A 26,916-nucleotide genomic window follows, 5' to 3' on the forward strand; every position below is an offset into this window, starting at 1 on the left:
TCCCCCCCCCCCCCCCCCAGAGGGGGACTCAATTACTAGGGGTCACGAGTTCAAGGTGAGACGGGAAAAGTTTAAGGGAGATATGCGTGGAAAGTTCTTTACGCAGAGGGTGGTGGGTGCCTGGAACGCATTGCCGGCGGAGGTTGTAGAGGCGGGCACGATAGCGTCATTTAAGATGTATCTAGACAGATACATGAATGGACAGGGAGCAGAGGGATACAGATCCTTAGAAAATAGACGACAGTTTCAGATAGAGGATCTGGATCGGCACAGGCTTGGAGGGCCGAAGGGCCTGTTCCTGTGCTGTAATTTTCTTTGTTCTCTTCTTCTTTGAAAACACTTGGTAGTTGGATACAGAGGGAATGTTTCACCTTTTGGGGACGAGCATAACTAGAGGACAACAATAAAAGGCAGTCACCCAGAAATCATATGGGGAATTGAGAAGAAACCATGTTACCCAAAGAAGGGTGAAATGTGAAACTCACTACCGCAGAGTGGCTGAAGCAAGTAGTATAGATACATCAACGGTGAAGTTAGGCAAAGGCAAGAGGGAGAAGGAGAGGGTTGCAGTGCTAAATTTAGATGAGGAAAGATGGGAGGATACTTAGCAGAGCATAAATACTGGCTTGGACTGGTTGGAGTGACTGGCCTGATTGTGACTTGTATAACCGGGCTGCACATGGGTTTGGACTCCAGTATGAGGAACCTCAAATGAAACTACACATTATGCATAATCCGCACTTCTAACCTTATGACTGAGGGAAGATCATTGATGAAGCAGCTGAAGATGATTGGGCCCTTGGCCTCATACACTGCCCTGAACAATTCCTACTGTGATATCCTAGGGATGTGATGATTGTCCTCCAAGAACTAGCCCCCCACCCCTCTCCCCCAAAGCCCCATTATTTTCCAGGGCTACTTTGAGGTCATACCCAATAAGATGGTTCCTTGATGTCAACTGTAGTATCTCTCACCTCACTAAATTGAAATGCATTCAAGGAAACTTTACAAACTACACAGAATTGTTACAGCATAAGAGGTGGCCATTTAGTCCATTATGTCTACGCCAGCTCTCAGTACGAACAATTTGCCCAATGCGACTCTCCTGCCTTCTCACAACCCTGCATATTCTTCCTTTGCAGATAACAATCCAATTCCTCCTCGAATGCCTTAATTGAACCTGCCTTCAACGCACTCAGGCATCCCAGATCCCAACCACTTGCTGTGCGAAAAACCATTTCCTCACATCACCATTCCTTCTTTTGTCAATCACCTTAAATCTATGCATTCTTGCTCTTCATCCAATGGGAACAGTTTTTCTGATCTACTGTCTCGACCCTCATGAATTTGAATAACTCTTCTGTGGTCGGTAAGTTAATGGAAAAGGTCCTGAAGGATAGGATTTATGACCATTTGGAAAGATGCAGCTTAATCCGGGATAGCCAACACGGATTGGTGAAGGGTAAGTCTTGCCTCACAAATTTGATCGAATTCTTTGAGGAGGTAACTAAGTGTGTAGATGAAGGTAGAGCAGTTGATGTCGTATACATGGATTTTAGTAAGGCGTTTGATAAGGTTCCCCATGGTCAGCTCATGAAGAAAGTAAGGATGTGTGGGATAGAGGGAAATTTGGCCAATTGGATAAGTAACTGGCTATCACATAGAAGACAGAGGGTGGTGGTAGATGGAAAATTTTCAGACTGGAGACCAGTTACCAGCGGTGTACCACAGGGATCAGTGCTGGGTCCTCTGCTATTTGTGATTTTTATCAATGACTTGGAGGAGGGGGGCTGAAGGATGGGTCAGTAAATTTGCTGATGACACCAAGATTGGTGGAGTAGTGGATGAGGTGGAGGGCTGTTGTAGGCTGCAAAGAGACATTGATAGGATGCAGAGCTGGGCTGAAAAATGGCAGATGGAGTTTAACCCTGATAAATGCGAGGTGATTCACCTTGGTAGAAAAAATTTGAATGCGGATTACAGGGTCAACGGCAGGGTTCTGAGGAATGTGGAGGAACAGAGAGATCTTGGGGTTCATGTCCATAGATCTTTGAAGGTTGTCACTCAAGTGGATAGAGCCGTGAAGAAGGCTTATAGTGTGTTAGCATTTATTAACAGGGGGCTTGAGTTTAAGTGCCGTGGGGTTATGCTGCAACTATACATGACCCTGGTGAGACAACATTTGGAGTATTGTGTGCAGTTCTGGTCACCTCATTATAGGAAGGATGTGGAAGCATTGGAAAGGGTGACTTGGAGGAGGGGGCTGAAGGATGGGTCAGTAAATTTGCTGATGACACCAAGATTTACCAGGATGCTGCCTGGTTTGCAGGATAGGTCTTATGAGGAAAGGTTGAGGGAGCTAGGGCTTTTCTCTTCGGAGCAGAGGAGGATGAGGCGCAACTTAATAGAGGTTTATAAGATGATGAGGGGGATAGATAGAGTTGACGTTCAGAGACTATTTCCTCGGGTGGATGTAGCTGTTACAAGGGGGTATAACTATAAAATTCAGGGTGGGAGATATAGGAGGGGTATCCGAGGTAGGTTCTTTACTCAGAGTGGTTGGGGTGTGGAATGGACTGCCTGCTGTGATAGCGGAGTCAGACATTTTGGGAACTTTCAAGTGGTTATTGGATAGGCACATGGAGCACACCAGAAGGGAGTGGGATAGCTTGATCTTGGTTTCGGACAATGCTCGGCACAACATCGAGGACCGAAGGGCCTGTTCTGTGCTGTTCTATGTTCTATATGGTTCTATAAAACCTCCTCTCAACTTTCTCTTCAAGGAGTAGAGTCCAAACTTTCCCAAGTATCTCCGGATCTGAACTTCTTTCCTGAAATTATTCCCAAAATGTTTATTAGAACCATAGAAAAGTTATAGCACAGGAGGCAATTTGACCCATCTGGTCCATGCCAGCCCAAGGACACCCAGGTGCCCTTTCTAATCTCACCTTCCTGCACCGAGGCCATAGCCCTGTAGCTTAGAGCACTTAACGTGCAGATCTAGCTACTTTTTAAAGAAGAGTTTCAGGTCTCTGCCTCCACCACCAACTTTTCTGTACTCTCTATGCCCTCACATTATTCCTAAAGTATAACACCCAGAACTGAATGTATTAATCCACGAGACCGAACCAGTGCTCTTGTACAGGTTTAACACAAGTTTCTTGCTTTTTCTCTCAACCTGTTCTGCCGCCTTCAATGATTTATACACGTGAACACAGGTCCTTCAGCTCCTGCACTCGGTTCAGAATTGGATCCTTTATTCTATATTGTCTCTCCAAGTTTGTCCTATGAAAATGAATCACTTCACTCTTCCCTTCATTAAATTTCCACTTGTCTGCCCATTCCATTAGCCTATGAACATCGGCAGAATGAACAAATATAGCGAGAAATTCCATAACTTGAGGCAATACATATTATTCAAAATCAAGTCAAATTTAAGTTGTTAAAAGACAGAAGCCAAGTCAGTGGGCAAATGTAAACAAGCTATTGCAAAATATGCAGTCCTTTTTTATTTTATTTAGAGCCTTATTTTAAAAATTATACATTCAGATACTGAAAAAATGGCAAGATAAAAGACAGTGATTTAATGGGTTCATCAACAAAGACTAACAGGAGCCCTACAGTATAGAAGGCCATTCAATCCATCAAGTATGCACTGACCCTCTGAAAAAGCCCCTTATTTAGACCTACACCCCCACCCTACACCTATAACCTCACCTACCTGCACATCTTTGGACACTAAGGGACAATCCTTTAGCATGGTCAAACCGGTGCAGATGGAGGAAACCCATGCAGCCACAGGGAGAACATACAAACTCCACAGTCATCCAAGGCTGAAATCAAACCCGGGTCCATGGCGCTGTGAGGCAGCAGTGCTAACCACTGTGCTGCTCCCATTTATTGAGGAAATGTCTCATCTTTATATTGTCAAAACATTATAAAAGTACATGACAACAGGAACCAGGTACTGTTGGATTTGTTTATTGTCACATGTACCGAGGTACAGTGAAAAGTATTTTTCTGCGAACAGCTCAAACAGATCATTTAGCGCATGAATAGAAAATACATAATAGGGTGTATGATTATAAGAGCCGTAAAAAGAGGATCTGTTTGGGAGGGCTCACAGAGAGTCGCCACACCCCGGCGCCATCTTGGATTTTTGTACAGGAAATGTGCACATGATTCTCAAATTTCTTTTTTTGAGATGCTATAATGATTCTTCAACAACTAATCTGCCTGCCAATTAGAAAATTATTTTGCCATGAAGACTTATGTGAGGGTTAGCAAAATGTTCGTACAAGGGTTTCATGAAACTTGACATGCAAAGTGGGATTGTACAATGCTAATTCTGAAAATCACTCTGTGGGAAGAAAACACCTAACTTTGAATAGCAAGGGCAAATCCTCATGGTCAGATTAAGATTTGGCATTAGTGCTCAGCAAGCACTGTGGTCACAGATCAACTCTTTAATCCACCCTGCAATATAGAGACAGAAGAGAACAAAGATTGTCAACTCAATAATTTTCATATCACTGTTGTGTGGACACCTAATATGTCAGTTTCATTTCCAGGATGGCCATATGGAAACTTGTGAATTAATTACTTATCCTGCTGCAATTATGAAGTATTGCACGTGACACGTAGCTTCCCCTGGGGCTTCAGCTGAGATATCCTGAATGATCCACTTACAAGCAATGCTGCTTCACTCATTACACCTGGACTCACCGACTTGGTTAAGCAACACCTTGATTTTAAAACTCTCACCTTAGTTTTGAAATTGCTCCAGAGCCTTCCTCTCGCCATTGTTGCAACCCTTTCAGTCTACAATCCAATGAGATCTCAGCACTTCTCCAAATCTGGCCTATGCTTTGCCAATTTTGACTGCTCCATCGTTGGTGCCATAATTTCAGTTGCCAAGGTCGTAAACTCTGTAATTCCCTCCCTGAACCCTTCCACCACTTTTCTCCTTTAAGACAGGCTAAAAATCCACCTCTTCACCCAAACTTCTAGCCACCAGTCCCAATGTCAAATTTTGTTTGGTGTTCCTGTGAAGCACCTTGGGACATTTCACTATGTTAATGGTGCCATATAAAAGCAAGTTATTGTCATTCTGTGGTTGTGCAGACCTAAACAAACACTGATATCACCTTTTTAAACCTTGCTGATTAGTTTAAAGTCTCACCCAGTTACCGTTTCATTTGTGGTCATTTGCTACAACACTTGCACTTTGAAAATTATTGACTTCTTTTACATGACATGGATCACGGTGCATGTGATTGACGAGGTTGGGATTGTTCTCGCTGGAGTTCAGAAGAATAAGGGGGGGATTTCATAGAGACTCATAAAATTCTAACAAGACTGGACAGGGTAGATGCAGGGAAGATGTTACCAATGATGGGTGTGTCCACAACCAGGGGTCACATTCTGAGGACTGAGGGTAAACCATTTCGGACAGAGATGAGGAGACATTTCTTCATCCAAAGAGTGGTGAGCCTGTGGAATTCATTACCACAGGAAGTAGTTGATGCTAAAACTTTGAATATATTCAAGAGGCGGCTGGATATCGCACTTGGGGAGAATTGGATCAAAGGCTATGGGGAGAAAGCAGATTAGGCTATTGAGTTGGAGGATCAGTCATGATCGTGATGAATGGCGGAGCAGGCTCGAAGGGCCAAAAGGCCTCCTCCTGCTCCTATCTTCTATGTATCTATGTATGTCACTAGGATTTGTGCCTGCCTTCCCATTATAGGGAGACAAGACAATTAAACTGCCAGGGCACAATGCATCAATCTGGCTTTATTTAACTCTCACAAAAAGACTTAGGGGTGAGCTATTTAAATTGCTAAAAGATTTAACAGGGTAGTTACAGAGAAGCTAATTTTTCTGGTAGGGAAATTAAGAAGGGAGCATGAATTAGAGCTGTGTCATTTAAGACGCAAATGAATGAACACTTTTTCAAGTAAAAGGTAATGTAAATCTTGAGACTCTCGTCCCAAAAGCCTGTGGATGCTGCTGGTCAATTGGAGCTTTCAAGAGTGTGCAAGATGGAGATTTGTTAGCCAAGAATATTTTGGAAAAAGGACCGAAGATGGGTAAATGAAGTTGAGGTCCAGGTCAGCCACGATTTAATGGAGCGGTAGAAGAGACTCAATGGGCTGAATGTCTTCCTGGCCTTATCATAGAATTTACAGTGCAGAAGACCATTCAGCCAATCGAGTCTGCACCAGCTCTTGAAAAGAGCACCCCACCTATGCCCACACCTCCACCCTATCCCCATAACCCCACCTAACCCAAGGGCAATTTAGCATGGTCAATCCACCTAACCTACACATCTTTGGACTGTAGGAGGAAACCGGAGGAAACCCACGCAGCCATGGGGAGAACGTCCACACAGACAGTGAGCCAAGCCGGAAATCGAACCTGGGACCCTGGAGCTGTGAAGCAACTGTGATAACCACTGTGCTACCGTGCCACCCTTAATGTTGTGTTTTGGAAGCACTGCCAGAAATGTTAGTGCAAACAAATTCACTAGTCACCATCAAAAGGAAATTACATAAATAAACAACAACTTGCAGGGTTATTGGGGAACGGGCAGCCGGCTGGGGGGGGGGGGAACGGGCAGCCGGCTGGGGGGGGGGGGAACGGGCAGCCGGCTGGGGGGGGAGGGGGAGAACGGGCAGCCGGCTGGGGGGGGAGGGGGAGAACGGGCAGCCGGCTTGGGGGGGGGGGGGGGAGAACGGGCAGCCGGCTTGGGGGGGGGGGGAGAACGGGCAGCCGGCGGGGGGGGGGGGGGGGAGAACGGGCAGCGGGGCGGCACACGGGCAGCGGGGCGGCACACGGGCAGCACACGGGCAGCGGGGCGGCACACGGGCAGCGGGGCGGCACACGGGCAGCGGGGCGGCACACGGGCAGCGGGGCGGCACACGGGCAGCGGGGCGGCACACGGGCAGCGGGGCGGCACACGGGCAGCGGGCGGCACACGGGCAGCGGGGCGGCACACGGGCAGCGGGGCGGCACACGGGCAGCGGGGCGGCACACGGGCAGCGGGGCGGCACACGGGCAGCGGGGCGGCACACGGGCAGCGGGGCGGCACAACGGGCAGCGGGGCGGCACACGGGCAGCGGGGCGGCACACGGGCAGCGGGGCGGCACACGGGCAGCGGGGCGGCGCACGGGCAGCGGGGCGGCGCACGGGCAGCGGGGCGGCGCACGGGCAGCGGGGCGGCGCACGGGCAGCGGGGCGGCCCACGGGCAGCGGGGCGGCGCACGGGCAGCGGGGCGGCACACGGGCGGCACACGGGCAGCGGGGCGGCACACGGGCAGCGGGCGGCACACGGGCAGCGGGGCGGCACACGGGCAGCGGGGCGGCACACGGGCAGCGGGGCGGCACACGGGCAGCGGGGCGGCACACGGGCAGCGGGGCGGCACACGGGCAGCGGGGGCGGCACACGGGCAGCGGGGGCGGCACACGGGCAGCGGGGCGGCACACGGGCAGCGGGGCGGCACACGGGCAGCGGGGCGGCACACGGGCAGCGGGGCGGCACACGGGCAGCGGGGCGGCACACGGGCAGCGGGGCGGCACACGGGCAGCGGGGCGGCACACGGGCAGCGGGGCGGCACACGGGCAGCGGGGCGGCACACGGGCAGCGGGGCGGCACACGGGCAGCGGGCGGCACACGGGCAGCGGGGCGGCACACGGGCAGCGGGGCGGCACACGGGCAGCGGGGCGGCACACGGGCAGCGGGGCGGCACACGGGCAGCGGGGCGGCACACGGGCAGCGGGGCGGCACACGGGCAGCGGGGCGGCACACGGGCAGCGGGGCGGCACACGGGCAGCGGGGCGGCACACGGGCAGCGGGGCGGCACACGGGCAGCGGGGCGGCACACGGGCAGCGGGGCGGCACACGGGCAGCGGGGCGGCACACGGGCAGCGGGGCGGCACACGGGCAGCGGGGCGGCACACGGGCAGCGGGGCGGCACACGGGCAGCGGGGCGGCACACGGGCAGCGGGGCGGCACACGGGCAGCGGGGCGGCACACGGGCAGCGGGGCGGCACACGGGCAGCGGGGCGGCACACGGGCAGCGGGGCGGCACACGGGCAGCGGGGCGGCACACGGGCAGCGGGGCGGCACACGGGCAGCGGGGCGGCACACGGGCAGCGGGGCGGCACACGGGCAGCGGGGCGGCACACGGGCAGCGGGGCGGCACACGGGCAGCGGGGCGGCACACGGGCAGCGGGGCGGCACACGGGCAGCGGGGCGGCACACGGGGCAGCGGGGCGGCACACGGGCAGCGGGGTGGCACACGGGCAGCGGGGCGGCACACGGGCAGCGGGGCGGCACACGGGCAGCGGGGTGGCACACGGGCAGCGGGGTGGCACACGGGCAGCGGGGTGGCACACGGGCAGCGGGGTGGCACACGGGCAGCGGGGCGGCGCACGGGCAGCGGGGCGGCGCACGGGCAGCGGGGCGGCGCACGGGCAGCGGGGCGGCGCACGGGCAGCGGGGCGGCACACGGGCAGCGGGGCGGCACACGGGCAGCGGGGCGGCACACGGGCAGCGGGGCGGCGCACGGGCAGCGGGGCGGCGCACGGGCAGCGGGGCGGCGCACGGGCAGCGGGGTGGCACACGGGCAGCGGGGCGGCGCACGGGCAGCGGGGCGGCACACAGGCAGCGTTAAGTGGATAGCTTTCAGACAGCACAGGCATATTGGGCCCAACAGCTTCCTCTTATGCAGTTTTGTTCTATAATGTTCGATTGCAGAATATAGAACAAGAACTTGGAATACTACATAATTCTATCCACCTCAGCTCAACTTCCACCTACAAATCTTTGAAAAGCAAACTTAAAAAACTGCCACCATACCTGGGCAAATTCTCCTGTGTAATGACTGGAGATGGAGGATAAACACTCTCACTTCCACCGAGACAAAAACTCTTTGTTATCCAGGAAACTCTAAGCTCAACCACTTGCACCTAAAACAAACAAAAATACACCAGGTCACTTGGGCTACATGGGCCTCATTTCTTAGTACATCAAATAAAATGAGACCAGATCTAGGAGCCATTAATATAAAAATCAGACATTAACAAATCTAAGGGAATGTGGGAGAAACTTTAACTATAGAGTATTGATACTCTGGAATTCATCAGGTGAAGAAGTGGTTGAAGTGAACAGCACAGATGAATTTAAGGGGAAGCAGGTTAAGTAAGTGAGGGGAAAGGAATTGAAGGACATGTCAAAGGCTTTAGAAGTAGAATAAAAAGAGGTTCATGGATCATGAACACCTGTTGGGACAAATGGCCTATTTATGCTGAAAATACTTAAATGCTCCTGCCATGGAAGTATTTCAAGTATTTCAGTCCAGAGAACTGATTAGCATTCTTTACAGAATGTTATAAAATGGAAGAATTGATTAGGGAACCAGCACTGCACCAAACATGATGATGCCCAAAATTAACACTCAGTGAAAAGTCAGTTTGGCTGCTGCTTAGTTCCCACTGTAGCAGGGCACAAATCTCAAAGGTGCCAACACAACCTGTCAACCAGTTTTGATACTGCAACAGGATTCAAGTACTGTAACCCCTACCCAGCTGAATCCCGGACTCCAGAGTGACTCACCAATAATCTGCGGCAGTCTTGTATTAAACGTCTGCAGCTCCCATGTAATGGAAAGTGCAGCTGGTCTGTATGTGGGGAACATCGCCCATTGCATTTCTTTTAGACTTAGTATGCGTAATTTTAGGACTAATATTAACTGCAGGAACTTCTGGAGTACATGACAGGCTTTGCAAATTGGAGCCTTTCCTGGGGTCTTTGAAATAAGAATGCCGTAGAAGTCATATATTATTGCAAGAACCACACACTGTTTAACTAGGATGAGTGTAGGAGCAGATCCAAGTTTTCCAGCCAGTTCCTTTCAAATCTGAAGTGATCATTTATTCCTGTAGGTGTTATTGTTCATTCAATTTCCTCTAGTTGCCCCTGGGATTGGGTTCTCTCTATGGCCACACAGGGACACCCCCAAGATAGAGATATTAAATGGATTTCCATTCAAATTAAATCATCTGCAGCTATAGTTATAAACATGAACATTAAACAGCAAGACTTTGAATTGAAACCCGTACTGTGAGCTTTGCTTTATAAGAATAAAAATTACCTCTTCGACCACCGCTTTAAACTTGCTCTTTTTGCTCAGCACAGGTCTCACACCAGACAACCAGTGAACATTTGAGAAAACTTTAGCAGCTCCAAACAACATTTGTCCTGGATAAAACCCATAGGATTCATCAAAGAACTGCCCCTAAAATAGAAAGATATAGCTGAAAATTACAGCAACCCATCTGTGGGAGACATCAGTAGTATTGTCAGAAATCAGATAAAGTAAAGATAAGGTGTACAGCTATAAATTCCCGCTTCAAAATTTAAAATGTGATTGTAATACAAATATCTTCAAGAATTTATTCTTTAGTATTGCTGAAAGAACGGGGCATTATTCATTTTGCAAGAATACCAATGTCAGGGAAGCAACAACTTTATACTGTATGAGAAGAGAGTGCAGAGTGTTGGTAAGTGAACTCTGATTGGTAGAGGTGTTACCATGGAGAATGCATCATTTGATGGTGAGTGAATCAACTACCAAGCATTGCTTGAAATTTAAACCAGGCCGCTTGACTCCGAATGTTCAAGGCAAATGAAGCAGCGAATAACTGTCACTTATTTTGTTCAGCTGAAACAGCCGCAATGTGCCCATGTTCTTTTGTCTTGTGTATTAATATATGTAGCTTCCAGTACTTGCAAATTCACCACACTACGAGCCGGACTGACAATCTTACATTGGTTGTCAGTGTAATTCTTAGTACACTGAAGATTATTTAGAAAACATTACGCAATCGCGGAATTACATCTAAATGTTGGACACTTGAGTTTTGAAAGTACGGGCTGGTTGGGTGCAGTCTGTACCTTGCCATTACGAACGGTGGAACGGACATGCTGTTTGAGATGATACGCTAGTCTTTGGGACGCATGATGCTACATACCTAGCATCACATGGGCACTGAAATTTATTCTTTCATGGGATTTGAGCATGGTTGGCAATGCCAGCATTTATTGCTTATTAATTGCCCTTCAGAAAGGTTGACAAGCTGCTTTCTTGAACCACCGGCATCCATGTGGGTATAGGTACACCCACAGTGCTGTTGAGGAGTTGCAGGATTTTGGCCCAGTGACCCCCCCCCCCCCCCTTCCAATTGACTTCATTGATACCACAGCCAAATGCTGTTTTGATACCAAGAGTAGTCTCTCTCCCGGCATTCAGCTATTTTGTCCATATTTGTACAAATTTAATTAGGTCAAGGGACGATTTACTCTGGGAAAACTCAAACTGAGCATCGATGAGCAGGTTACTGCTGAGCAAGTGCCACTTATTAGCACTGTTGATGAGCCCTTCCATCAATTTGCTGATGATCAAATGTAAACTGATCGGGCGATGATTGACTGGATGGATTTGTCCTGCTTTTTGTGGACCAGAAACCTGGGCAATTTTCCATATTGCCAGTGTTGTCACTGTACTGGAACTCCTTAACTATAAGAGCATGGCTAGTTCTGGAGCATAGAGTGTGGGTTGGGTGGGGTTCTTTTTCAGAAGGTCAGTGCTGACTTGATCTAGATAGTGTGTCTGCTATGATGAGGTCCTTTCTGGGAGTGACAGAGAAATACAGCACAGAACAGGCCCTTCGGCCCACGATGTTGCGCCGAACTTTTGTCCTAGGTTAATCATAGAATTTTGGACAATTTTTCATGGCCAATCCACCCAACCTGCACATCTTTGGACTGTGGGAGGAAACCGGAGTACCCGGAGGAAACCCACGCAGTCACGGGGAGGATGTGCAGACTCCACACAGACAGTGACCCAAGTCGAAATCGAACTTGGGACCCTGGAGCTGTGAAGCAATTGTGCTATCCACAATGCTACCGTGCTGCCCTTAAGAAGTTAACCTACACTCCATTATTCTACCCTAATCCAAGTACCTATCCAATAGCCGCTTGAAGGTCCCTAACGTTTCCGACTCAACTACTTCCACAGGCAGTGCATTCCATGCCCCCACTACTCTCTGGGTAAAGAACCTACCTCTGACATCCCCTCTATATCTTCCACCATTTATCTTAAATGTATGTCCCTTTGTAATGGTGTGTTCCACCCAGGGAAAAAGTCTCTGACTGTCTACTCTATCTATTCCCCTGATCATCTTATAAACCTCTATCAAGTCGCCCCTCATCCTTCTCCGTTCTAATGAGAAAAGGCCTAGCACCTTCAACCTTTCCTCGTATGACCTACTCTCCATTCCAGGCAACATCCTGGTAAATCTCCTTTGCACCTTTTCCAAAGCTTCCACATCCTTCCTAAAATGAGGTGACCAGAACTGCACACAGTACTCCAAATGTGGCCTGACCAAGGTTTTGTACAGCTGCATCATCACCTCACGGCTCTTAAATTCAATCCCTCTGCTAATGAACGCTAGCACACCATAGGCCTTCTTCACAGCTCTATCCACTTGAGTGGCAACTTTCAAAGAACTATGAACATAGACCCCAAGATCTCTCTGCTCCTCCACATTGCCAAGAACCCTACCATTAACCCTGTATTCCGCATTCATATTTGTCCTTCCAAAATGGACAACCTCACACTTGTCAGGGTTAAACGCCATCTGCCACTTCTCAGCCCAGCTCTGCATTCTATCTATGTCTCTTTGAAGCCGACAACAGCCCTCCTCACTATCCACAACTCCACCAATCTTCGTATCATCTGCAAATTTACTGACCCACCCTTCAACTCCGTCATCCAAGTGGTTAATGAAAATCACAAACAGCAGAGGACCCAGAACTGATCCCTGCGGTACGCCACTGATAACTGGGCTCCAGGCTGAATATTTGCCATCCACCACCACTCTCTGTTTTCTATCGGTTAGCCAGTTTGTTATCCAACTGGCCAAATTTCCCACTATCCCATGCCTCCTTACTTTCTGCATAAGCCTACCATGGGGAACCTTATCAAATGCCTTACTAAAATCCATGTACACTACATCCACTGCTTTACCTTCATCCACATGCTTGGTCACCTCCGTCACCTCCTCAAGAATTCAATAAGACTTGTAAGGCAAGACCTACCCCTCACAAATCCGTGCTGACTATCCCTAATCAAGCAATGCCTTTCCAGATGCTCAGAAATCCTATCCCTCAGTACCCTTTCCATTACTTTGCCTACCACCGAAGTAAGACTAACTGGTCTGTAATTCCCAGGGTTATCCCTATTCCCTTTTTTGAACAGGGGCACGACATTCGCCACTCTCCAATCCTCTGGTACCACCCCTGTTGACAGCGAAGACGAAAGATCATTGCCAACGGCTCTGCAATTTCATTTCTTGCTTCCCATAGAATCCTTGGATATATCCCGTCAGGCCCGGGGGACTTGTCTATCCTCAAGTTTTTCAAAACGCGCAACACATCATCCTTCCTGACAAGTATCTCCTCGAGCTTATCAGTCTGCTTCACGCTGTCCTCTCCAACAATATGGCCCCTCTCGTTTGTAAATACTGAAGAAAAATACTTGTTCAAGACCTCTCCTATCTCTTCAGACTCAATACACAATCTCCCGCTACTGTCCTTGATAGGACCTACCCTCGCTCTAGTCATTCTCATATTTCTCACATATGTGTAAAGGCCTTGGGGTTTTCCTTGATCCTATCCGCCAAAGATTTTTCATGCCCTCTCTTAGCTCTCCTAATCCCTTTCTTCAGTTCCCTCCTGGCTATCTTGTATCCCTCCAGCGCCCTGTCTGAACCTTGTTTCTTCAGCCTTACATAAGTCTCCTTCTTCCTCTTAACAAGACATTCAACCTCTCTTGTCAACCATGGTTCCCTCACTCGACCATCTCTTCCCTGCCTGACAGGGACATACATATCAAAGACACGCAGTACCTGTTCCTTGAACAAGTTCCACATTTCAATTGTGTCCTTCCCTGACAGCCTATGTTCCCAACTTCTGCACTTCAATTCTTGTCTCACAGCATTGTATTTACCCTTCCCCCAATTATAAACCTTGCCCTGTTGCTCGCACCTATCCCTCTCCATTACTAAGTGAAAGTCACAGAATTGTGGTCACTACCTCCAAAATGCTCCCCCACTAACAAATCTATCACCTGCCCTGGTTCATTACCAAGTACTAAATCCAATATGGCCTCCCCTCTGGTCGGACAATCTACATACTGTGTTAGAAAAGCTTCCTGGACACACTGCACAAACACTACCCCATCCAAACTATTTGATCTAAAGAGTTTCCACTCAATGTTTGGGAAGTTGAAGTCGCCCATGACTACTACCCTGTGACTTCTGCACCTTTCCAAAATCTGTTTCCCAATCTGTTTCCTCCACATCTCTGCTGCTATTGGGGGGCCTATAGAAAACTCCCAACAAGGTGACTGCTCCTTTCCTATTTCTAACTTCAACCCATATTACCTCAGTAGGCACATCCCCCTCGAACTGCCTTTCTGCAGCTGTTATACTATCTCTAATTAACAATGCCACCCCCCCACCTCTTTTACCATCCTCCCTAATCTTGTTGAAACATCTATAACCAGGGACCTCCAACAACCATTTCTGCCCCTCTTCTATCCAAGTTTCCGTGATGGCCACCACATCGTAGTCCCAAGTACAGATCCATGCCTTAAGTTCACCCACCTTATTCCTGATGCTTCTTGCATTAAAGTATACACACTTCAACCCATCTCCTTGCCTGCAAGTACTCTCCTTTGTCATTGTTACCTTCCCCACTGCATCACTACGTGCTTTGGCGTCCTGACTATCGTCTACCTTAGTTGCTGGACTACAGATCCGGTTCCCATTCCCCTGCCAAATTAGTTTAAACCCTCCCGAAGAGTACTAGAAAACCTCCCTCCCAGGATATTGGTGCCCCTCTGATTCAGATGCAACCCGTCCTGCTTGTACAGGTCCCACCTTCCCCAGAATGCGCTCCAATTATCCAAATACCTGAAGCCCTCCCTCCTACACCATTCCTGCAGCCACGTGTTCAACTGCACTCTCTCCCTATTCCTAGCCTCGCTATCACGTGGCACTGGCAACAAACCAGAGATGACAACTCTGTCTGTCCTGGCCTTTAACTTCCAGCCTAACTCCCTAAACTTGTTTATTACCTCCACACCCTTTTTCCTACCTACATCGTTGGTACCAATGTGCACCACGACTTCTGGCTGATCACCCTCCCCCTTCAGGATCCTGAAGACACGATCCGAGACATCCCTGGCCCTGGCACCCGGGAGGCAACATACCTTTCGGGAGTCTCGCGACCACAGAATCTCCTATCTATTCCCCTAACCATTGAATCTCCTATTACTATTGCTTTTCTATGCTCCCCCCTTCCCTTCTGATCCCCAGAGCCAGACTCAGTGCCAGAGACCTGGCCGCTGGGGCCTTCCCCCGGTAGGTCATCCCCCCCCCCCAACAGCATCCAAAATGGTATACTTGTTTTGAAGGGGAACGGCCACGAGGGATCCCTGCACTGTCTGCCTGTTAGTTTTCTTTCCCCTGACTGTAACCCAGCTACTCTTGTCCAGTACCTTTGGTGTGGCTACCTCCCTGTAACTCTTCTCTATGACCCCCTCTGCCTCCCGGATGATCCGAAGTTCATCCAGCTCCAGTACCTTAACACGGTCTCTGAGGAGCTGGAGTTGGGTGCACTTCCCGCAGGTATAGTCAGCGGGGGCACCAGTGGTATCCCTCACCACCCACATCCTACAGGAGGAGCATGCAACTGCCCTAGCCTCCATCCCCTCTTACTTTACAGAATTAGCTGCCCCTTGGACCAACTGGACCTCCGCCCTCCGACTCTACTTCCAGTCAGCTGTACTCTAAACTCCTGGCTCTCTTCACGCTCTTTGATATATATAGGAAATGAAATGTCAGGAGCACCTTACTCCCTCCTAACCTAACTCCCTCAGTCACCAAACTCTCACTGTAGCACTCAAATGCCACAAGCTCAGCACTCTAGTGATGGGCAGAATAGCCTCCTTTTGCACTGTCGGGATTCTATGATTGGTGTAAAAGAGGTGAATTAGCAATATTGATCAAGGAGCCAATTATTGCAGCAAGGAGTGATATATTAGCTGATTCTTCAATTGAGGCCATATAGGTGCAACTTAGAAACAAAAAAGAAGCAAACTCATTTCTGGAGTGTACAATAGGTCCCCACAGTCAGGGAGAGATAGAAAAGCAGATGTGTAGGCAAATCTCAGAGAAGTTTAAAAACAATAGGGAAATGTTGGAAGGGGATTTCGACTTCCCCAATAATAATTGAGAAAGGCAAAATGTCAAAGGTTGGGATGGGGGGTTGAATTCTTAAAGTGCATCCAGGAGAGCTTTTTAAGCCAGCGCATAGGAAATCCTACTAGCGATGGGGCGGTACTGGACCTAACCTTAGAGAATGAAGCCAGGCAGGTGGTAGAAGTGTCATTGGGGGAACATTTATCTACCACAAAGTATTTCTATTTCAGTGATAGTGACCTTAACTTGGTAAGATTAAGGGAGTTATGGAAAAGGACAATGATAGTCTGGAAATAAAGGTTCTGAATGGATTTCAAGGAACAGCTACTGCGTGTCCTTGATAAGTATGTACCTGTCAGGCAGGTGGGGGGGAAGTTGTCGAGCAAGGGAACCGTGGTTTACTAAGGAAGTTGAAGCACTTGTCAAGAGGAAGAAGGTGGTTTATGTTAGGATGAGACATGAAGGCTCAGTTAGGGCACTTGAGAGTTACAAGTTAGCCAGGAAGGACCTAAAGGGAGAGTTAAGAAGAGCGAGGAGAGGGCACGAAAAGTCGTTGGCGGATAGGATCAAGGAAAACCCTAAGGCTTTCTATAGGTATATCAGGAACAAAAGAATGACTAGAGTAAGATTAGGGCCAATCAAGGATAGTAGTGGAAAGTTGTGTGTGGAATCAGAGGAGATAGGGGAAGCGTTAAAATGGATATTTTTCGTCAGTGTTTACACTGAAGAAAGACAATGTTGTCGAGGAGAATACTCAGGTTCAGTCGACCAGGCTAGATGGGATTGAGGTTCAAAAGGAGGTGGTGTTAGCAATTTTGGAAAGTGTAAAAATAGATAAGTCCCCTGGGCCAGATGGGATTTATCCTAGGATTCTCTGGGAAGCCAGGGAGGAGATTGCAGAGCCTTTGTCCTTGATCTTTATGTCGTCTTTGTCGACAGGAATAGTGCCGGAAGACTGGAGGATAGCAAATGTTGTCCCCTTGTTCAAGAAGGGGAGTAGAGACAACCCTGGTAATTATAGACCTGTGAGCCTTACTTCGGTTGTGGGTAAAATGTTGGAAAAGGTTATAACAGATAGGGTTTATAATCATCTTGAAAAGAACAAGTTGATCAGCGATAGTCAACACGGTTATGTGAAGGGTAGGTCATGCCTCACAAACCTTATTGAGTTTTTTGAGAAGGTGACCAAACAGGTGGATGAGGGTAAAGCGGTTGATGTGGTGTATATGGATTTCAGAAAGGCGTTTGATAAGGTTCCACACGGTAGGCTATTGCAGAAAATACGGAAGTATGGGATTGAAGGTGATTTAGCAGTTTGGATCAGTAATTGGCTAGCTGAAAGAAAACAGAGGGTGGTGGTTGATCGCAAATGTTCATCCTGGAGTTCAGTTACTAGTGGTGTACCGCAAGGATCTGTTTTGGGGCCACTGCTGTTTGTCATTTTTATAAATGACTTGGAAGAGGGTGTAGAAGGATGGGTTAGTAAATTTGCAGATGACACGAAGGTCAGTGGAGTTGTGGATAGCGCTGAAGGATGTAAAAGGATACAGAGGGACATATATAAGCTGCAGAGCTGGGCTGAGGGGTGGCAGATGGAGTTTAATGCGGAAAAGCGTGAGGTGGTTCACTTTGGAAGGAGTAACAGGAATGCAGAGTACTGGGCGAATGGCAAGATTCTTGGTAGTGTAGATGAACAGAGAGATCTCGGCATCCGGGTACATAAATCCCTGAAATTTGCCACCCAGGTTAATAGGGCTGCTAAGAAGGCATATGGTGTGCTAGCCTTTATCAGCCTTTATTGAGTTTCGGAGCCACAAGGTCATGCTGCAGCTGTACATAACTCTGGTGCGGCCACTCCTGGAGTACTGCGTGCAGTTCCGGTCACCACATTATAGGAAGGACGTGGAAGCTTTGGAAAGGGTTCAGAGGAGATTTACTAGGATGTTGCCTGGTATGGAGGGAAGGTCTTACAAGGAAAGGCTCAGGGACTTGAGGTTGTTTTCGTTAGAGAGGAGAAGGCTGAGAGGTGACTTAATAGAGACATATAAGATAGCCAGAGGGTTAGATAGGGTGGACAGTGAGAGTCTTTTTCCTCAGATGGTGATGACCAACACGAGGGGACATAGCTTTAAATTGAGGGGTGGTAGATATAGGACAGATGTCAGAGGCAGTTTCTTTACTCAGAGAGTAGTAAGGGTGTGGAACGCCCTGCCTGCAACAGTAGTAGACTTGCCAACTTTAAGGGCATTTAAGTGGTCACTGGATAGACATATGGATGAAAATGGAATAGTGTAGGTCAGATAGGCTTCAGATGATTTCACAGGTCGGCGCAACATCGAGGGCCAAAGGGCCCGTACTGCGCTGTAATGTTCTATGTTCTAAAGATACCTGTTAAGGCCCCAGCTATTTCGTCCCTCACTTCCCTCAGTAACCTGGGATAGATCCCATCCGGACCTGGGGACTTGTCCACCTTAATGCCTTTTAGAATACCCAAAAACTCCCCCTTCCTTATGCCGACTTGACCGAGAGTATTTAAACATCTATCCCTAACCTCAACATCCGTCATGTCCCTCTCCTTGGTGAATACCTATGCAGAGTACTCATTAAGAATCTCACCCATTTCCACTGACTCCACGCATAAAATCCCTCTTTTGTCTTTGAGTGAGCCAATCCTTTCCCTAGTTACCCTCTTGCTCCTTATATACGAATAAAAGGCTTTGGGATTTTCCTTAACCCTGTTAGCCAAAGATATTTCATGACCCCTTTTAGCCCTCTTTATTGTGCGTTTGAGATTTGCCCGACTTTCCCGATATTCCTCCAAATATTCGTCAGTTTTAAGTCACCTAGATCTTATGTATGCTTCCTTTTTCATCTTAGCTAGTCTCACAATTCCACTCGTCATCCATGGTTCCCTAATCTTGCCATTTCTATCCCTCATTTTCACGGGGACATGTCTGTCCTGCACTCTAATCAACCTCTCCTTAAAAGACTCCCACATTTCAAATGTGGATTTACTCTTAAACAGCTGCTCCCAATCCACATTCCCTCGCTCCTGCTGAATTTTGTTATACTTGGCCTTTCCCCAATTTAGCACTCTTCCTTTAGGACCACTCTCGTCTTTGTCCGTGAGTATTCTAAAACTTACAGAATAGTGATCGCTATTCCCAAAGTAATCACCGACTGAAACTTCAACCACCTGGCTGGGATCATTCCCCAATATCAGGTCCCGTATGGCCCCTTCCAGAGTTGGACTATTTACAAACTGCTCTAAAAAAAAAAAACTCTCCTGGATGCTCTTTACAAATTCTGCTCCATCTACGCCTCCAACACTACACGAATCCCATTCAATGTTGGGGAAGTTAAAATCTCCCATCACAACCACCCTATTGCTCCTATATTTTTCTATAATCTGTCTGCATATTTGTACCTCTATTTCACGCTTGCTTTTGGGAGGCCTGTAGTAACGTCCCAACAATGTTACTGCACCCTTCCTATTTCTTAGCTCTACCCTTATTGCTCAATGCTCGAATCCTCCATCGTGCCCTCCTTAATCACAGCTGTGATATCATCTCTGACCAGTAATGCAACTCCTCCACCCCTTTTACCTCCCTCTCTATCCCTCCTGAAGCATCTATACCCTGGGATATTTAGTTGCCAATCTTGCCCTTCCCTCAACCAAGTCTCAGTAATACCAATATCATATTCCCAGGTACTAATCCAAGCCCCAAGTTCATCTGCCTTACCTGCTGCACTTCTCGCATTAGAACAAATGCACCTCAGACCACCTGTCCCTTTGCGTTCATCGTCTCTTCCCTGTCTACTCGTCCCCTTAGTCAGAGAGTTTATTATCTAGTACCTTACTGGCTTTAGTTGCTGCCTCTTTACTGACCTCTAACTTCCCAATCTGGTTCCCATCCCCCTGCCACATTCGTAAAACCTTCCCAACAGTGTTAGCAAAAGCATCCCAGAGGACATTGGTTCCAGTCCTGCCCAGGTGTAGACCATCCGATTTGTAATGGTCCCACCACCCCCAGAACCGGTTCCAATGTCCCTAAAATCTGAACCCCTCCCTCCTGCACCATCTCTCAAGCCACGTATTCATTCTGACTATTCGTGAATTTCTACTCTGACTGTCTCGTGGCACTGGTAGCAATCCTGACATTACTACCATTGAGGTCCTACTTTTTAAACTTATCTCCTAACTCCCTAAATTCTGATTGTAGGACCGCATCCCGTTTCTTACCTATATCGTTGGTGCCTATATGCACCATGACAACTGGCTGTTCAATATGCACCATTACAACTGGCTGTTCAATATGCACAACGACAACTGGCTGTTCAGTAGGTAAATTATTGGAGAGAATTCTCAACGACAGGTTTTAAACACATTTGGAAACAAATGGACTCATTAGCGATAGACAGCATGGTTTGTGAAGGGGAGGTCGTGCCTCACTGACTTGATCGAGTTTTGTGGCGAAGATGATTGATGAGGGGAGGGTAGTGGATGTTGTTTACATGGACTTCAGTAAAGCCTTTGACAAGGTGCCTCACGGCAGACTGGTACAAAAAGTCACGTCACATAGGATCAGAGTTGAGGTGGCAGGATGGATACAGAACTGGCTTGGTCAAAGACGACAAAGGGTAGCAGTGGAAGGGTGTTTTTCTGAATGGAAGGTTGTGACTAGTGGTGTTTCACAGGGATCTGTGCAGGGGCTCAGTTGTTTGCCAACGATTTGGAGGAAAATGTAGCTAGTCTGATTAATAAGTTCACGGATGACACCAAGGTTAGTGGAGTGGCAGATAGTGTTGAGGATTGTCAGAGGATACAGCAGAACATAAATAGGTTGGAGACTTGGGCAGGGACATGGTAAATGGAGTTTAATCTGGACAAATGTGAGGTAATGCTTTTTGGTAGGTCTAACATAGAGGGGAAATATACAGTAAAACTCTTAGGAATATAGAAAGTCAGAGATCTGGACATACAGGTCCACAGATCTATGAAAGTGGCAACACAAGTGGACAAGGTAGTCAAGAAAGCATATAGAATGCTTGCCTTCATTGGACGGGGCATAGAGTATAATAACTGGCAAGTCATGCTACAGTTGTATAGACCCTTGGTATGGTCGAACTTGGAATATTGCGCACAATTCTGGTCGCCACACTACCAGAAGAATGTGGAGTAGAGTGTGCAGACTAGGTTTACCAGGATGTTGCCTGCTCTGAAGTCACACGGAAGTTACATGGAAGGTCTAATACGGGTAGGGAATATACAGTGAGTGCTAGAACCCTCAAGAGTATTGACAGTCAGAGAGATCTAGGTGTACAGGTCCACAGGTCACTGAAAGGGGCAACACAGGTGGAGAAGGTAGTCAAGAAGGCATACGGCATGCTTGCCTTCATTGGCCAGGGCATTGAGTATAAAAATTGGCAAGTCATGTTGCAGCTGTATAGAACCTTAGTTAGGCCACACTTGGAGTATAGTGTTCAATTCTGGTCACCACACTACCAGAAGGATATGGAGGCTTTAGAGAGGGTGCCGAAGAGGATCTTGCCTGGTATGGAGGGCATTAGCTATGAGGAGAGGTTAAATAAACTCGGTTTGTTCTCACTGGAACGACGGAGGTTGAGGGGCGACCTGACAGAGGTCTACAAAAATATGAGGGGAATAGATAGGGTGCATACAGTAAGAAGTCTTACAACACCAGGTTAAAGTCCAACATGTTTGTTTCAAACACTAGCTTTTGGAGCACTGCTCCTTCATGTTCCAGAAACATATATATAGACAAATTCAAAGATGCCAGACAATGCTTAGAATGTGAGCATTTGCAGGTAATCAAATCTTTACAGATCCAGAGATAGGGGTAACCCTAGGTTAAAGAGGTGTGAATTATCTCAAGCCAGGACAGTTGGTTGGATTTTGCAAGCCCAGGCCAGTTGGTGGTGTATTGTTCTTTGACCACCCTTCACCGCTAGGCAGCATTTGACAGAGAATGACATCCAAGGAACCCTTTCCAAAATTGAAGCCATTGAAAATCAAGAGGAGAACTCCCCACTGGTTGGAGTCATACATAACACAAAGAAAGTTTACTGTGGTTGTTGGAAACATCAAACAGCCCACAAGATCAACGGTGGGGATGTTTTCTGATAATTGCACAGTGTTCTGTACTATTTCCAATTACTTGAATATTGAAGCAGACGGTGGCTGGATGCAGCAAGATGTGGACAACATTTAGCTCAGACTGGTAAGTGAGAAGTAACATTCACAGCACCCAAATGCTGGGCATTGACCAGCTCCAACAAGAGAGAAATTTAATCATCTACCTTTGACATTTCCACAACATCATCATCATCGCTGAATCCAGGGGGTTAGTACTAACCAAAAACTCAACAGGACCAACCAAATCACATGGTTGCAAGAGGTCAGAGGCTGGAAATTCTCCCCAAAAAGATGCACTGCAGCAACTCGCCAAGGCTCATTCAACACCAATCCTGCAATTTCAATCACCTAGGAGGCAGCAGATTGGAATATCATCAATCTCAAGGTCCCCTCCAAGTCACACATCATCCTCATTTGGAACGGCATCATCATTCCTTCACCATTCCTGGGTCAAAATCTTGGGACTTCACTCTGTAGCCATGCTGGCCACGCAAAATGGACACTGAGCCAAACTAAAATGGAAGACAGCAGGGGAAGCCTGTTTAGTGAGAACAGACAGCCTGCTCTCAACTAATTAGCATTTTGCAAGCAGCAAACCAGTTTTCTGGCCAGGTGCAGATCTCCAAGCCAAAGGTGTTAATGGCAAAGCGCTTAACATTCTGATGAGGCAGCCCAGATCCAGGCACACACAATGGCAACATTTCCATCTCAATGTAGCACTTAATTGGTGGAGCAGACAGGATGGCACCAGAGTAACGAATATCGAAACCACCCCCCAACATCGAGGGAAGCCCCCGCATTGGAGGATTTCGAAGGTAGCCGTTTGGAAACGTTCCAATCGGTACCGAAAGGTAGAGCCCGCCTAGAAGGGGGCAAGGACATTAGAGAGGGGTATAAAAGCAAATTCCCCACAGAGCCCGGTCTGTTAAACTCGTGCTCCGGCTCTGACTGACATCTTGCATCCTGACTCCAGCCGTTGAGCACCAGCCGCCGAAACCGTAAGTTCAACGCTCGCTACGCGATCCAAGCCCACTAGACTCCCAAGTACCAGAACGCTTGCTGAAGGCTGCAGTACAAGACCAGGACGAAGGCCTCGTTCTCTGACCTTGCCTGTTCCTGTTAGATAAGTATTCTGTTCACTTAAGTTTAGTTATAGCTTAGTCTCTTAGTGTGTGCATGAGTATTTATTATAACTGTATAATAAATATTGATCGTTTGAACTTTACTAATCGGTGTATCGTCTTTATTACTTTGAACTTGACCTTGGAATACTTGTGATGTTGCCTATACGGCAACTGGCGACTCCAGAGCTAAATAATTACATAGAACAGAGCCTAGTAGTGTTAAGCACACGTCGAACTCGGAGGCGTGTTAATACACTCCAATAAACGCGTTTTACGCCCATAGTAAAACGTGCAACAACTCTTTAAAGGAATGGTTGTAATCTATACCACAATGATTGATTCCAGGCAGCATCTTCCCACCATCTTCTGGGATAATTAGATAATGACAATAACTGTTTTCCTGGGCAATCACATGCCACAATTGAACCGTTCGCTGCTTCCATGGCATCCAGTTGCAAAAACTACTTTCCGCATACTTGAGATGTTCACCAACTTTCTGATATGTGGTTTGTTTATCCCAATCTGGGTGGAAACTTAAAATCCCCTATTACTACCACTCACGGGGCTGGTTTAGGACAGGGCTAAATCGCTGGCTTTGAAAGCAGACCAAGGCAGGCCAGCAGCACGGTTCAATTCCCGTACCAGCCTCCCCGAACAGGCACCGGAATGTGGCGACGAGGGGCTTTTCACAGTAACTTTGAAGCCTACTTGTGACAATAAGCGATTTTCATTTAATTTCATATGTTCACCATATCTTTGCATTAAGACAGTCCATCATTTCACTCTCCTCCCAGGGATTCTCTACGCTACCCACACAAGTCTTAAATCCATTTCTATTTCTTAATTCTGACCAATAAAGTGTCCACTCATATGACATCCTCTGTCATTAAAGTGATTTCATCCTTAGTCGCCAAGGCTACCCCTCCGCTTCCACCATTTTATCCATCTTTCCTATAGACTTTACAATTTGGTATTGTTTGGGGTTCTCTTACAGTATCCTAACAAAACTGGAGGCTCTTTAACGGGATTAAAAAGTAAAATTCCTGACTTCCAGTGGCGGCCATGGAGAGAGTGGTCGCATATTTGGCAGCTCCCGCTCATGGGTGGTCTTTTTGGAGCCTTTACTCGGGTTTTTAGCAGGAATATTGGAAGAAAAAGGTGTAGAGTGACAGCAGAAGAGATGACCCCTAGTTTATGGAGCTGCAAACCAGAAGTGCCTGGAAAAAAGCAACCCAGTTGGTTGATGCGAGTGGGGAACAGGCAACGCACGCGGAGATTGCGGATGGGCAGGGGCAGGATCCAGCCCAGTGGTCGATGGAGCAGTTAGTAAGCTTCTTGAACGAGGTGTTCACCCAGCAACAGAAGGAGAGTGTGAAGGACCTGGCCCGGGCAGTGGACTCAATCAAGGCAGTGGTTGACCACGTGGAGACGAGACTGACAGCCCAGGGACAGGCGATCCAGAGGTATGAGGAGCAGGCGGGGGTGCAGGAGGAACAGTCCACCTCAATGGCAGCAGAGATGGTATTGATGAGAGACCAGCAGAAGCGACTGGAGAAAGTGGAGGACTTGGAGAACCGTTCTCATGAGCAGAACATCTGGATCGTGGCCGTATGTTGGGAAGATGCTGGAGAAGCTGCTTGGGAAAGGTGCGTTTGACCGGCCGTTTGAGGCGGATCGAGCCCCTGGGGTGCTGATGTGCAAGCCCCAGGGGGGCGAGCTGCCGAGGGCGATGGTGGTACAATTGCATTGGTTCCTGGATAAGGAACGCATCATGAGGTGGGCCAGGCAGACGAGGCGATGCACCTGGGAAGGTGTCGAGATTCTTGTGTACCAGGACCTGGGGCAGAGATGGCGAAGAAGAGGGCGAGCTAAAATAAGGTCAAGTTGGTCCTGTACAAGAAGGGCGTTAAGTTTGGTTGACTGTACCCGGCTCGCCTATGGGGGTCAGGATCTGTACTTTGGCTCAGCAGAGGAGGCAGTGGACTTCAGGAAGGAGAATGGACTGGCAGGAGGAGGAGGGACTTTGAAGGAGGAGAACTGGAACGTATGTATTGTACTGTGAAAAACTTTGGGTTTTTGGTGTTCAGGTTTCTTTCGTTTTTCTGTTTCTTTTGGGGTTATGCTGATTTACAGTGCTTTGTTAAGGGATGAGGGGTGGGTCTTTGTGTTCGGACCTTGGGAGGGATTGTTTGTTTGTTTTTACTTCTTGCCTTTGTTTTGACTGTTTGCACTAAGAGCGGGGGGAGGGGAATCAGTGGGGGGGGTAGGATGCCAGGCACCATGGGCGGAGGCTGCCAGGTTAGCGGGGCGGGCTAGTTCAGGAAGCAAAGTGGGGGGGGTGAGCTGAAGATCGATGTGGGGAGGGGGAGGGGAGGGAGAGAAGAGTTGAAGTGAGGGGGTTTGGGGGGGGGGGCGGGATTTTACTGCTGATGGGGAGGGGACTTTCAAAGTGAAGGAGGAGGGTTGATGACGGTAGGTGTTCGAGGGCGGGCCTAGGAGAGGTAGGAGAGGTTATGGCTGATTGGCAGGGGTGTGGGGTGGGGTGCCTCCCAACCAGGCTGGTCACCTGGAACGTTCAGGGATTGTATGGGATAGTCAAAAGGGCCCGTGTGTTCCCGCACTTGAGGCAACTGAAGGCAGACGTGGCCATGTTGCAGGAGACATATTTGAAGGTGGGGGACAGATTAGGTTAAAGAAGGGATGGGTTGGACAGGTGTTCCATTCGGGGGGTGGCGATGTTGGTTAATAAGCAGGTGGCATTCGAGGTGGGGAATATAGAAGCGGACCGGGGTGGGGGGGGTAGATATGTTATGGTTAGTGGGAAGCTGGAGGGAATGGCTGTGGTATTAGTAAATATATATGTACCAAACTGGGATGACGTCAAGTTTGAGATACGGGTACTGGGGAAGATCCTAGACCTAAATTCACATAGTCTGATTATGTGTGTGTATGGGGAGGAGGGGGCAGTTGAGTTCTAGGTCTGGGAAGGTATCAGCTATGGTGAAGGAGCTCCGGAGTTTCATGGGGTTAGATGGGAGGCTGCTACTGGAGGAGGAGGCGTGTGAGCGGGTGAGGGAGGCCATTCGGGGATATATCAAGATCAATGGTACGACTGAGGTTTCGGCAGGGGTGGTTTGGGAGGCACTGAAGGCAGTTATCTGGTTCTGGAGAGAGATGGTTCTGGACCCGGCGGGGGTGAATGATGTGTTTTGAAAGTTTTACAGTAAATGAATCAGATCCCCAGCCGGGGAGGAAGGGGATGAAGCGATTTCTGGGGGGGGGGGGGGGGGGGGGGGGGGGGGG

General features: G+C 48.5%; 1 protein-coding gene across 1 annotated transcript in view; it reads right to left on the minus strand.

Annotated features, from left to right (window-relative positions):
• Positions 1 to 26,916, minus strand: part of LOC119953524 ((E3-independent) E2 ubiquitin-conjugating enzyme UBE2O-like) — a 197,595-nt gene that overhangs the window by 82,163 nt on the left and 88,516 nt on the right. The window contains exons 7-8 of the mRNA XM_038777892.1: positions 10,158 to 10,301; positions 8,864 to 8,973 (exon numbers count right to left, since the gene is read on the minus strand). Coding sequence (XP_038633820.1) covers positions 8,864 to 8,973; positions 10,158 to 10,301 — 254 coding nt within the window. The remainder of the gene's footprint in view (positions 1 to 8,863; positions 8,974 to 10,157; positions 10,302 to 26,916) is intronic.

The sequence above is a fragment of the Scyliorhinus canicula genome, chromosome 18 (assembly GCF_902713615.1).
Source record: "Scyliorhinus canicula chromosome 18, sScyCan1.1, whole genome shotgun sequence".
Lineage (NCBI taxonomy): Eukaryota > Metazoa > Chordata > Chondrichthyes > Carcharhiniformes > Scyliorhinidae > Scyliorhinus > Scyliorhinus canicula.